Here is a 12,663-nt window from a genome sequence, read left to right as displayed (position 1 = left end):
ATGGCAGTGTTTTCACTGAAACATTTTAATGGGTTAAGAGAAAGCATAATGGGCATTTTTAAGTTGTTTTAAAAATCAGTGGATTAAAAAATGCAAACCACAACAATACTCAGCATTGTGCACACTCATAACAGCTGCAGAACTTGCCAACAAAATATATATGAAGAAACAAAGCTTATTCAGCAATATTTCAGCACATCTTGAGCCTAGCTGCAAAAAGAGCTTAGCTTTAAGATTTCAGTAATTTATCACTAGTTTCTAAAATAATATGCTGTGTAAATCCTGAAAACAACTTCCGCTAGTAGCTCATCTTGTATTGTAATTGTTGGGGAAAAAATGAAAGTAGGCTTATTTAAAAAAAAAATCAAAAAACAAAATGTTTCAGATAAAACTGGTTCATTCATACAATAATGCATAATGGTGGGTCAGTTAATAATGGCAAAGTTTTTTAAAATTTTATCCAGGTCCAGTTAAAATTCATACAGACAATGTGGTTTGAAGTAACTGCCACTGCTTATTTCTGATTTATGTGTTAAAACATTAGAAAATATTGCAATGGATAAATTACAAATGTACATTTAGATACTATAGTATTGTTGGAGAAGAAAATACAAAAGCTATTAATTTTTGCTGGTAGAGATATTAAATTATTCAAATCTTTCTAAAATGAAATACATCAATGTAATACCCTACATCTTTATTGTGCAGATTAGAGTACATTTATTTATTGCTGCAAAAATCATGTTATCCTCCAGAAAAGCAGCTATCACAAAGCATTTTTATTGATGACATCCAACCACCCAAAATTCAGAAAATGACAGTATGATTTCTGAACTTTAAATGTCTATGGTTTGCTATTTATCAAGAAACATGGAGCCCCTACAAGTAAAGTAGATGCCATATAAGAAATTAATAGCCTTTTTAAAAGGTGAATATATGCCAGTTATAAAATCAAGAACTAAGGGCCTGATCCCAAACTCATAGAAGTCAACGGGAATCTTTCAATTGATTTCCAGGGCTTTTGATCTGGCCCTAACTGACCAACCACATTTTAGCATATTCCACTATAAGAACTGAGGTTAAAAATCAAAGATGGGTGCTATTCTAATCTGAATAAATATAATTAGAGATGTGCATTCAGTCAACTACAGGCTAGATTCTATTTGTTAGTTTGCCACATCAAGTGTAGTCATCTTAGATTAGAATCCAGCCCTAAGAATTAACACTGATAACTTCAATATGAGCTGTCTATACAATGAAAGTTTTTATTTTTTTTTTAAATTGATCCTTACCAAGAGAGTCTCACCAGCAGTTCCTCGGTTGTTAAAAACCACACATCTAAAAATTGAGAAGGTAAATCTGAATATATACATTGTTTATTGTATAGACGTGTACAAAAATCATCTTAGAATTACACTTTTATTTTTAAAGATCATTTTAAAATAAAAATGTAATGAAAATACATAAAGAAATGTGTTCCAATAAGAAGTCTAAACTTATTTACTAAATATGTAAATTCTTATCCTGCAATCTGACCTGCTTGGACGGACTCTTACACCTAGGGTGACCAGATGTCCCGTTTTTAAAGGGACAGTCCCGTTTTTTGGGACTTTTTCTTATATAGGCGCCTATTACCCTCTACCCCCATCCCGTTTTTTCACAGTTGCTCTCTGGTAACCCTACTTAAGCCTGCATAGAGATTCACTGAAGTCAATTGGGTTGTTTATGGACACATGTCTGCCCATGAGGATCAAATTGCAGGATCAGAGTCAGTCTAGATAATGCTTATTTGGTAGTAGACGTGAGCCAGAACCAAAACCATAGATCCAAACACCCCAGAGTTTTGTATAGGTTGTTAGGGAGGGGAGTTTTTAATCGGTGCGGCATGGACCTCTCTCTATTTGATCCTAGTGATAGTGGCAAAACTTTCTGGTAGTAAGAATTACCTTGATTTAAAGATCTTTAGTTTTCTTGATAAATCTTATTGTTTTATTTGTCCTCTCTACTCTACTCTAAAAACTTTTAGTTTTTTAAAAAGTTGATTAAATGCAAAAAAGATGGACTTGTTTTTCTTTTAATTCTAGGGATTTTATTGCTTAAAATTAATTAAAAACAAAACCACCAGATCTTTTGTGATCTGACCTAAACTTTTTTTTAAAAAAGCTATATTCTTCCACTCTTGGGAGCCCTGCTGTGTACACATTTGTCATGAATACATGATAAATGAATACATATAAATACTTCTATTTAAAAAAAAGGGTACCCAAGTTTTAGGTTTTGGGGAGGGGGTTCCTAAGTTATTTTACATTTTAAAAAAAATCAATACAGGTATCTGAACCTCCATGTGGAGAACGAGTAGCCGAACATGAATGGTCATACCTGAGCATTTGCAGAAGTCAATATACTTAGTGCCAGAACTCAGTCTGCAGTGACAAAACTCAATAGTCTTGAAATAGGGATTCTGGAGTAATTGTAACGCCAACAGCCCCCAGTCATTGGCAGACGGGATCGAACCTGAGACCTCTGGAGCCTAGTACGTGAGCCTCTACAGCATGAGCTAAAAGCCAACTGCCTCTTAGCCAAGGCTGTAGAGCAAACTCATTAATCTCTCTCTCTTTTAAGTGGTCTTAGTGCCACTAGATGGACAGAACAGCACACCCAGAAGGTGTGTAGGTTACATAATCACAATGGTACACCAGGTTATTTCATCCTAACGCAGAACAGCAGTGAAGTTATTGCACCTATGAGCCCTAGTTATGATCCAGTTCACTTCCCTGATCCAACTCTTCCTCAAAGCCTCAATAAGTGGGCTATGGGCAGAACAGTCCATGGGTGACAGAATCTACCCCTTAACCATCAGTTTCAGGGCTGGAATGCTCTGCACACAGTAGATGAGGGCTTGATCACTGAATCAGTATGGATCCAGTAGCCCTTGCCAGAGCTGGCACCTATTTATATATATAGAGAGAGAGAGAGAGAGAGAGAGAGAGAGACTTATCTCATAGAGCTGGAAGGAAACCTGAAAGGTCATCAAGTCCAGCCCCCTGCCTTCACTAGCAGGACCAAGTACTGATTTTGCCCCCTCAAGTGGCCCCCTCAAGGATTGAACTCATAACCCTGGGTTTAGCAGGCCAATGCTCAAACCACTGAGCTATCCCTCCCCCCTAGTCATCCCCCAACAGTCCCCTCCACATTCACCTGTTTGGCGCTCAACACAACAGCTCTCCTCTTGAAGGAACAGAGGAAAGGTTACAAAGACACATTTATAAAGAATTTAGGGAATCATTTTCCATTCCCTTACACCTCGTGTGGTAATTTACACCTGAGCAAAGTATGTCCAAAAGCTGCTGCTCTGACATCTTGCATTTTGCACGCACTTTGCACAAGGTGGAGGGCAGTAGAGAAATAGGCCCATACAGTGCTCTAGTCTATACAATTCTTATTTATTATTATCAAATATTATCCTATGTAATTGATTCCTGTAGATATCAGTTGCTCTAGTAGACATCTTCTATACACACACATACATACAATTTTAGTTGAACAAGCAAAACGCTAAAGTTAGGAGTACCTATATCCCAGCATTTCACTCTGTTGGATCATGTGAAGAATGTAGGATTCCTTGCTTGTTCCTGTGAGGCCAGGCAGTAATAGGATAGTGGGTCTTGTGCTGGCATCCGGAAAACATATGCTGTCATTATTATCAAACCAATCCAGTGAAATCTGTCCTCCATCTGGTGTTTTAATAAGCTCACTGAAAGGAACAGTTCAAGAGACAATACTGATTAGGGGTTTTTTTAAATGTACCATGAAAAGTATTTACAGTTCAGAAAATATTACCTGTGGAATTTATATCCTTAATCTTATTTTAGTATTAAAAGTATTAGATAGCAAAATTCGTGAATAATTATAATTCATTAAGGGCCAGACCTTCAGCTAGTGTAAGTCAGTATATATCCTCGGTGGAGCTATGCTGATTTCCACCAGCTGAGGATCTAGTCCTTTGTGAATTACTGGTGAAATCCTGGTCGCATTGAAGTCAATGGGAGCTTTGCCATTGCCTTCTAAAGAGATTCTAATAACATGCTCATCACTGTAGTACGAATGCCATCCAGTAGGACATTAAGAGATGTGACTAAATTCTGTCACGTTTTTTTTCTCTCATCATCTCCTTGGGGGAGAAATGTATGCAGTGGGTTTCGTTTTGGTAAGTTAAGGAGGTTTTGTGTGTGTGTGTGTGTGTGTGTGTGTATGTTTTATTGACACAAACACACGTTGCTTAAATGAGGCCAGGATGTCACCCTATGTCAGTGGTTCTCAACCTATTTACCATTGTGGGCCACATATGTGTTATGTGGGCCGCATCCAATACTACCTGAATGGCCCTGAAGATGTCACATGAGGCACAGCTCTGTGCTGATTGGCTGTAAGCAGCACGCGGGCCACAGGTTGAGAACCCCTGCCCTATGTCTACACATTTTGCTAGTTAGTACTTTTAAAACTCATCCGTGTTAAGACTGCAACAAACTTGACAATATGCCAAGAAACCAAGCAAGGCTTAAACCATCAGATCAAGTTTTGAGCCAGTTTTATAAGCATACTGTATTTTCCCTATCATCTAGCAACTTTCTGATGAAGAAAGTGAACAAACACTCATATGCTCTATGAATTACCATAATGAGGCCTGTCTTGCATATAATTTTTCTTTCCTCAGCAATACAAGTACAACACTAGTAGCACTTGCTGAATCACATATTTTAAAGTGAATAAGCCAGATCCTGGGCCCTGCTAAGTCTGCTTTGCACTGCTTCAGCAATGAGAAGCAGACTTAAAGTTGCTCTAAATGGCCGGTGAGGATTCTTCTTGCATGAGGCAAAGCTCGAGTGGCACAAAGTCAGTGTTCCCAGATCTATGCCACCTTCCTCACAGACCCGGGAATAGAGGAAATGTTGTGGGGCAAGGAAAGGGGGCCTGGCCAAAGCAGTGCCGTGCTCCAGCCATCCTAGCTGTCCTTTGAATACCCATTTAGGAGCTATTGCATGCTGAAGCTATTCTACATTGCACAAGGGGCTGAAGTAGCATCTGCCAGTGGGCCCAGGTTCAGGGGAGTTGTAAAGGTTACATAAAACCACTTTTCCCTCACCCTCGGGGCCTGTGCCAAATGCAGCTTTGAAGGACCTGAAGATTGAGCCCCATGTGTGTGTAAGGGAGATTATTAGAGAAGGAGCAATAAATATAAATACCTATTCATGTCGTAACTCAAGCATCCAAGAACAAAGGATAAACCTGGGCACAAGATTTATCCCTGGAACTCAGAAGAGTTGTACATACTTACCAAAGAGCTGAATTTGGCTCTGGTGGGGAGTTAAAAGGAATACTAAAGGAGCAGTTTTTGAGCTGAGAAAATTAGTAACGGTATGCTCCCTCCCTCCCTCCCCCATGGTATGGTATACACAAACTAAAACATATAGATCTATCTAGGTTATTATACCACAAGCGATACTGTGGTATCTGAGTTCTGGTGGTTCCTAAATTAGTAGTTACATGAAATACTATCAGCATTAATGACAATGTGGCTGCAGAAAAAATAGTAACTTGCAAGACAGAGGCACTCACTTCCTGTACTGCACTGGGGATCTTGAGGTGATGAAGGGACGCAAGAGGGTCTGCACCCGGCCCTCCCAGCACCATACTGTGGGGTAGTAAGTTTCTGACACTACAGGACAATGTTCTTGGAGAAAGCGGCTGAAGCTCTCACTGCCAGTCACCAACTGAGGTTTCTAGGGAGAGAGACCACAGTCAGGTATGCAGCATCCATGAACAAAACTCAGGCAAGGCTGTTTCATTCTCTACCAGTGAGCTGATTTATTTTTGTAATTAATGTTTGCTTTCATTTTAAAAACATAAGTACATCGAAAAGCACCAGCAAAAAACAAAGAACAACACTATTGATTCTAAACATTATGCATTCATGAGATGTTTCAAAAAAAAGTTTTTAAAGTACTTATACTCTCATGAAAAATAGTGTACACTGGCACAATGCCTCCCATCAAAAGATGGAAAGCACTTAGCAAATATGACCTATGTCTCAAAACAAGCTTGTGTAATAGGCAGATATTATTACCCGCATTTCACAGATGGGGAAATAAAGAAACACAAAGCTTAATCAACACACCCTTTGTACAGGAAGTTTGAGGTCTGTAGTTGACAAGTTGCTAGTATTTTAAACATGATGTTACTTAGTCCTCTCTAGCTGCTCAGCAGTAATGCAACAGTGGGAAATTTGAAGAAAAATGCTAGACACAGCCTAAAGCCCAGCCAGCAATAGGACCAAATTCTCCTGGCACCCAGTCTTTTGCCTTAACCAGAAGGCCATCCTTCCTTTGGTGGAAAAGAATCTGTGTATATTCCCAGTAATCATATACACTGTTTCCTGTACTTTCTCAACAGATGAAACATCAGGCCAAATCCTTATCTGATGTAAATTACACCAGGATCTGGCTCATTGCAACCAAATTATTTGAGTCTGTGATGTGGGGTCCACCCCACACAAGCCCTGACCATGTTAATGTGGGACTGGTGAGGTCAATTAACCTTAGATGCTGTATCTGGAGAGGAATCCGGGCTTCATAGGGCCCAGGGCCGGCTCCAGGCACCAGCCGAGCAAGTTGCTGCTTGGGGCGGCAGCTTGTAGGAGGCGGCATTCTGCCCAATCCTAGGGCGGCACGGCCGCTTTTTGTTTGTTTGTTTTTTTGTTTTTTTTGTTGTACCACTCCAGCCGCCCTGTAGGGGGCAGTGGCGTGGAGGACGGGAGTGCCCTGCAGCAAGCCCGGCAGGGCAGCCCGCGTCCTTCCCTCCCAGCCAACCGGAGTGGTGCGGAACCCTCCCGACAGGGGGCACAGCGGGAGGGGCCACGTGGCAGTGCCCCGCTGAAGCCCTGGCCACCCCCCTTCTCTCTCTCCTCCTGCTCCCCCGCTAGCCAGGGGACATCTGCAGGGCAGGGAGTCCCCCTGCACCCTGGCTCCGGCCGCGCTGCAGGTTTGGTTTTTTTTTTTGCTTTGCTATTCTGGCCGCCGGGTTTTTTTGTTTTTTTTTGTTTTGCTTGGGGCGGCCAGAAAGCCAGAGCCGGCCCTGATAGGGCCTAATAGCAGACAAAGCCCAGCTGGGGGCCAAGCTGGGCTAATAGTATAAAGCCAGGAAGTGAGAGCAGAAAGGGGCTGTAGGGAGGAGGTCTGTAGTCACTCTCTAGAGCAGTGGTTCCCAAACTTTAACAACTTGTGACCAGGGCCGGCTCTAACTTTTTTGCCGCTGCAAGCAAAAAAAAAAAAGAGCGCTGTCCCGCTGTAACCCCCCCCCAGCGCCACTCTGCCCCGACGAAACACCACCACCCAGCGCCGCATCGCTGAAACACCCCCCCAGCGCCACCCCGCCCCACCGAAACACACACCCCCAGTGCCGCGCCACCAAAATACCCCGCCCCCAACGCCGCACCGCTGAAACACCCCCCTGAGTACCAGGCTGCCGAAACACACCCCCCCCCCAGCACCGTGCCGCCAAAACATCCCCCCAGCCCCATGCCACACCACTGAAACACAAACAACACCCTCCCCTCCCAGCCAAAACAAAAACAACAACAACAAAAAACCCGGAGCGCCCCCTGCCACCCCAAGATTGGCTGCCCCTTACAAGGTGCTGCCCCAAGCACGTGCTTGGTCGGCTGGTGCCTGGAGCTGGCCCTGCTTGTGACCAGGGCCGGCTCCAGGCACCAGCTAAAGAAGCAGGTGCTTGGGGTGGCCAATACCAAGGGGCGGCACGCTGGCCGCTTTTGGGGTGGCATGTCCGGGTCTTCGGCAGCAATTCAAAAGCAGGTCCCTCCGTCCCTTGGAGCGAAGGACCTGCCACAGAATTGCCGCCGAAGAGTAGAGCGGTGCGATCGTGCTGCTGCGGCTTTTTTTTTTTTTCCCGCTTGGGGGGGCAGAAAACCTGGAGCCGGCCCTGCTTGTGACCCCCTTTCATGAAAATATCAGATCTCGTGAACCTCCTCCTAAAATTAATATTTCCAGGGATTTTCTCCTTTACCTGAGTATAAATTATAGAAGCAGTGATCTTGGAAATAATTTGTTTTTTTTATGACACACTTATTACACACTATTTATTATTACATTATTATTTATCATTACATTCATTATTTTATTACATTATGAAAATGGCAACACTGTTCCAAGATTTCACTTCTGTAGCCCATATCACTTTGATTAAGCCTCCTACATGTTTCATCAAGGAGTACCAGACGTGAAACAGCATGAAGGTATTTAAGAAGCCAATGCAAATAAAAAGTTCCTCCCACAAGCATTCGGGTCTTGAGCAGTCCAGGCAAACAATGCACGACTACAACAAAGCTTAAACTTGTTCTGCCAGGAATTCATGGTCACGGGGCTCGGGCTGCCGGCCCCGGCGCCTGGGGTCCCTAGGGATGGCTCTGTCCGCCATTACAGAATTTTTTTCTGAGGACCCCTGATAACATTTCATGAACCCCAGTTTGGGAACCACTAAAAGGAAGGGGAGTTAGCCAGGGGCAAGGAGGAGAGCTGGCGGGAGAGTAAGCCCTGGGGTCCGGTCCTGGACTAGGCAGTCTCACAAGAAGTCTAGAGGGGGTGAAGTAGCCACAGGGAAGCTCTGCTGATAAACCCAGAGACAGGCAAGGCGATACAGAGGTGGGGTAGGAAAGAGGAGGGAAACAACAACTGAGACTGAGCAGGTCTGGATTGCTAGTCAGAGGGTCCCTGGACTGGATTAGCAGGAGGGCCTGGCTTCCCCTACTAGCCACTGGGAAGTGGTGCAGGACCTAGAGGTGCAATGGAAGACCCTATGACAGCTTGTCTGGTGTGACTGTGTTACCCTGGAAACGGGGGTAGGGGACTATAAAGTGACCTGGTCAGAAGGCTGATTTAAAAGGGAGCACCCCATTTCAGACAGAGGGCTGACCAATAGAAGTGCCAGATGGGGTAAAAAAATAAAAACCAGACCCAGCCACAAGGAGGTGCACCTGTGGTGAGTGAACTCCTTCAGGGTTAATTATTTGTGAAATACAGGGAGGGAAACATAGAAGTATCTGAGCTGCATATCAAAGTATGTATATTTAGCTAATGACAATGCAGGGAACAGAAAAATTGTACAGAGGAGAAAGATAAATTACTTTCTTTAGCACAATGTTAGTAAATGTTTAGAGCCAGACAACAGATGGTTTAGAAGGGGGAGAATTTTCTTAATTTCTCCTTCCAACACTCCTTGTACCCAAAGTCTGTCTACTGAAACTGACAAAAGGGTGCTGTCAGGACAATTTTCTCACCATCCCCCTGCCCACCCCCAGAAAAACTGGATATGAAAAAATAGACTTAATAAAACTAAAAACCCCGTACATCAGTATGTGTAAACAAATGAGCATTCCCCCGGCAGTGTGTGCAACCCAAACAAAGGAGCACCCTTCTAGCGCAGGCGACAGTGACATTGACTGGAAGCCGCCTAGAAAGTGAAATCAGCGCGGCTTTGCTTTTATTTGTCCAAAGGTGAAAGAAACTTCAGACGCGAGGAAAGGGAGCGAGTGCTGAAGTGTCTGCGGTTTGCAAACTCCTCTCGGCTTTAGCGAGCTAGTGGCGGTTTGTATCAGAGCCGAAGACATTTGCCTTTTCTAAAAAGCGTTTTAACCTGACGGTGACCCTAGTGTAACGCTGTCAGAGCATCGTCTGTTCTCTACCCCCAGAACCATCCTACCGCCTGTCTCCACTCACCTTGGCGATGCTACTGAGGTAATAGCAGGCGAAGGCGGCGCTGAAGCCCAGCACCAGGGACAAGCCCACACCGGAACCGAAGAGCCCCGCCGGCACCTGGATCTCCAGGTACAGGGACAGCTCCCGGGTCAGGACCTGCAGATCGGTCTCCAGCAGCCTCATAGCAGCAAAGGCAGCTCCGGACGGCGGGATGCGGCACACACACGGGGAGGGGGAAGCGCCCGGCGATCCAGGGCTGGGAAGCGGCGCATACACCCTAGGGGAGCTCGGGGGGAAGGAGCCCGGCAGCTGACTCCGTCCTGCTGCTTCCCCGGGATCCAGACGGTGCCGAATCTGCTGCAGCCAGCGGAACGTTCCGGGGCCGCCCCAGCAGCAGCGGCGCTTCCTCTTCTTGCGGCTGCCCAGCCTGCTCCGCCCCTGGCCCTCCCCTCCGGTTGTCCAAGGCCGGGCCCGTGCGCTCGGGCGGAGATTACCGCAGTGGGGGACAGGGCGAGACAGCTGTGACAAGGCGCACGAGCCACACCCGGGCAGGGGGCTAGAGAGGCAGGGATGTGGCGGTGGGGTGGGGGTGGGGAGATCTGCATGCAGGAGGATCCTGCCGCTCTCTAGTTGGTGATGGGGGTGCGGGAATCAGGCTTATTGCAGGGTGGGCTCAAGGCCATGCTTCCAAAGCGCATTGGCTCACTACCAGGTGGGAGCGATGGTGTAGCAAGGGCTCCCCGGCATGTCAGATGTCCTTACATGCTTTGATAACACAATTGGCCATTGCCCCCCCCCCACCCCCCCAGAGACTGAGGTGTGCACAGGAAGAGTGCTCTGGGCAGGATGAGTTTCTTCTATGGGCCATTGTGAGAGTTTAGTGTCCTTGATGGGCCATCAATACATAGCTGTCTTGCACCAATGTCAATTCTCTCTGCTGGGGGTTACCCAGGAATACAACACATGTATAAGATACCTGTACATGGCCAATATTCATAACTTCCGATACAAAGATGATACATGCATATAAACAGGATAATCATACTTAGCAAATCATAACTTTTCCATTGACACCTTGTGATATATTTCAGAGTAACAGCCGTGTTAGTCTGTATCCGCAAAAAGAAGAACAGGAGTACTTGTGGCACCTTAGAGACTAACAAATTTATTAGAGCATAAGCTTTCGTGGACTACAGCCCACTTCTTCGGATGCATATAGAATGGAACATATATTGAGGAGATATATATACACACATACAGAGAGCATAAACAGGTGAGAGTTGTCTTACCAACTCTGAGAGGCCAATTAATTAAGAGAAAAAAAACTTTTGAAGTGATAATCAAGCTAGCCCAGTACAGACAGTTTGATAATAAGTGTGAGAATACTTACAAGGGGAGATAGAGTCAATGTTTGTAATGGCTCAGCCATTCCCAGTCCTTATTCAATCCTGAGTTGATTGTGTCTAGTTTGCATATCAATTCTAGCTCAGCAGTCTCTCTTTGGAGTCTGTTTTTGAAGTTTTTCTGTTGTAATATAGCCACCCGCAGGTCTGTCACTGAATGACCAGACAGGTTAAAGTGTTCTCCCACTGGTTTTTGAGTATTTTGATTCCTGATGTCAGATTTGTGTCCATTAATTCTTTTGCGTAGAGACTGTCCGGTTTGGCCAATGTACATGGCAGAGGGGCATTGCTGGCACATGATGGCATATATCACATTGGTAGATGTGCAGGTGAATGAGCCCCTGATGGTATGGCTGATGTGATTAGGTCCTATGATGATGTCACTTGAATAGATATGTGGACAGAGTTGGCATCGGGGTTTGTTACAAGGATAGGTTCCTGGGTTAGTGGTTTTGTTCAGTGATGTGTGGTTGCTGGTGAGTATTTGCTTTAGGTTGGGGGGTTGTCTGTAAGCGAGGACAGGTCTGTCTCCCAAGATCTGTGAGAGTAAAGGATCATCTTTCAGGATAGGTTGTAGATCTCTGATGATGCGCTGGAGAGGTTTTAGTTGGGGGCTGAAGGTGACAGCTAGTGGTGTTCTGTTATTTTCTTTGTTGGGCCTGTCTTGTAGGAGGTGACTTCTGGGTACTCGTCTGGCTCTGTCAATCTGTTTTTTCACTTCAGCAGGTGGGTATTGTAGTTTTAAGAATGCTTGATAGAGATCTTGTAGGTGCTTGTCTCTATCTGAGGGATTGGAGCAAATGCGGTTATATCTTAGAGCTTGGCTGTAGACAATGGATCGTGTGGTGTGTCCTGGATGGAAGCTGGAGGCATGTAGGTAAGTGTAGCGGTCAGTAGGTTTCCGGTATAGGGTGGTATTGATGTGACCATCGCTTATTAGCACAGTAGTGTCCAGGAAATGGACCGCTTGTGTGGATTGATCCAGGCTGAGGTTGATGGTGGGATGGAAATTATTGAAATCATGGTGAAATTCCTCAAGGGCTTCTTTTCCATGGGTCCAGATGATGAAGATGTCATCAATGTAGCGCAAGTAGAGTAGGGGCGTTAGGGGACGAGAGCTAAGGAAGCGTTGTTCTAAGTCAGCCATAAAAATGTTGGCATATTGTGGGGCCATGCGGGTACCCATAGCAGTGCCGCTGACTTGAAGGTATATATTGTCCCCAAATGTGAAATAGTTGTGGGTGAGGACAAAATCACAAAGTTCAGCCACCAGGTTAGCTGTGACATTATCAGGGATACTGTTCCTGATAGCTTGTAGTCCATCTTTGTGTGGAATATTGGTGTAGAGGGCTTCTACGTCCATAGTGGCCAGGATGGTGTTTTCTGGAAGATCACCGATGGATTGTAGTTTCCTCAGGAAGTCAGTGGTGTCTCGAAGATAGCTGGGAGTGCTGGTAGCGTAGGGTCTGAGGACAGAGTCTACATAACCAGAC

General features: G+C 45.0%; 1 protein-coding gene across 2 annotated transcripts in view; it reads right to left on the bottom strand.

The window, feature by feature from the left end:
* ABHD3 (abhydrolase domain containing 3, phospholipase) overlaps positions 1 to 10,225 on the bottom strand; it is a 37,530-nt gene extending 27,305 nt beyond the window's left edge. Inside the window, exons 1-4 of one of the 2 annotated variants that reach the window (XM_054019803.1) lie at positions 9,789 to 10,225; positions 5,617 to 5,780; positions 3,572 to 3,754; positions 1,293 to 1,338 (exon numbers count right to left, since the gene is read on the bottom strand). In XM_054019803.1, coding sequence (XP_053875778.1) covers positions 1,293 to 1,338; positions 3,572 to 3,754; positions 5,617 to 5,780; positions 9,789 to 9,950 — 555 coding nt within the window. In that variant the 5' untranslated portion in view covers positions 9,951 to 10,225. The remainder of the gene's footprint in view (positions 1 to 1,292; positions 1,339 to 3,571; positions 3,755 to 5,616; positions 5,781 to 9,788) is intronic. The other variant, XM_054019802.1, reaches the window with a different exon arrangement.
* Positions 10,226 to 12,663: the final 2,438 nt, after the last annotated feature.

Source organism: Malaclemys terrapin, chromosome 2 (genome assembly GCF_027887155.1).
Source record: "Malaclemys terrapin pileata isolate rMalTer1 chromosome 2, rMalTer1.hap1, whole genome shotgun sequence".
Classification (NCBI taxonomy): domain Eukaryota; kingdom Metazoa; phylum Chordata; order Testudines; family Emydidae; genus Malaclemys; species Malaclemys terrapin.
The sequence above is the reverse complement of the archived record's forward strand: the minus strand, read 5'-3'. Positions and strand labels throughout refer to the sequence as shown.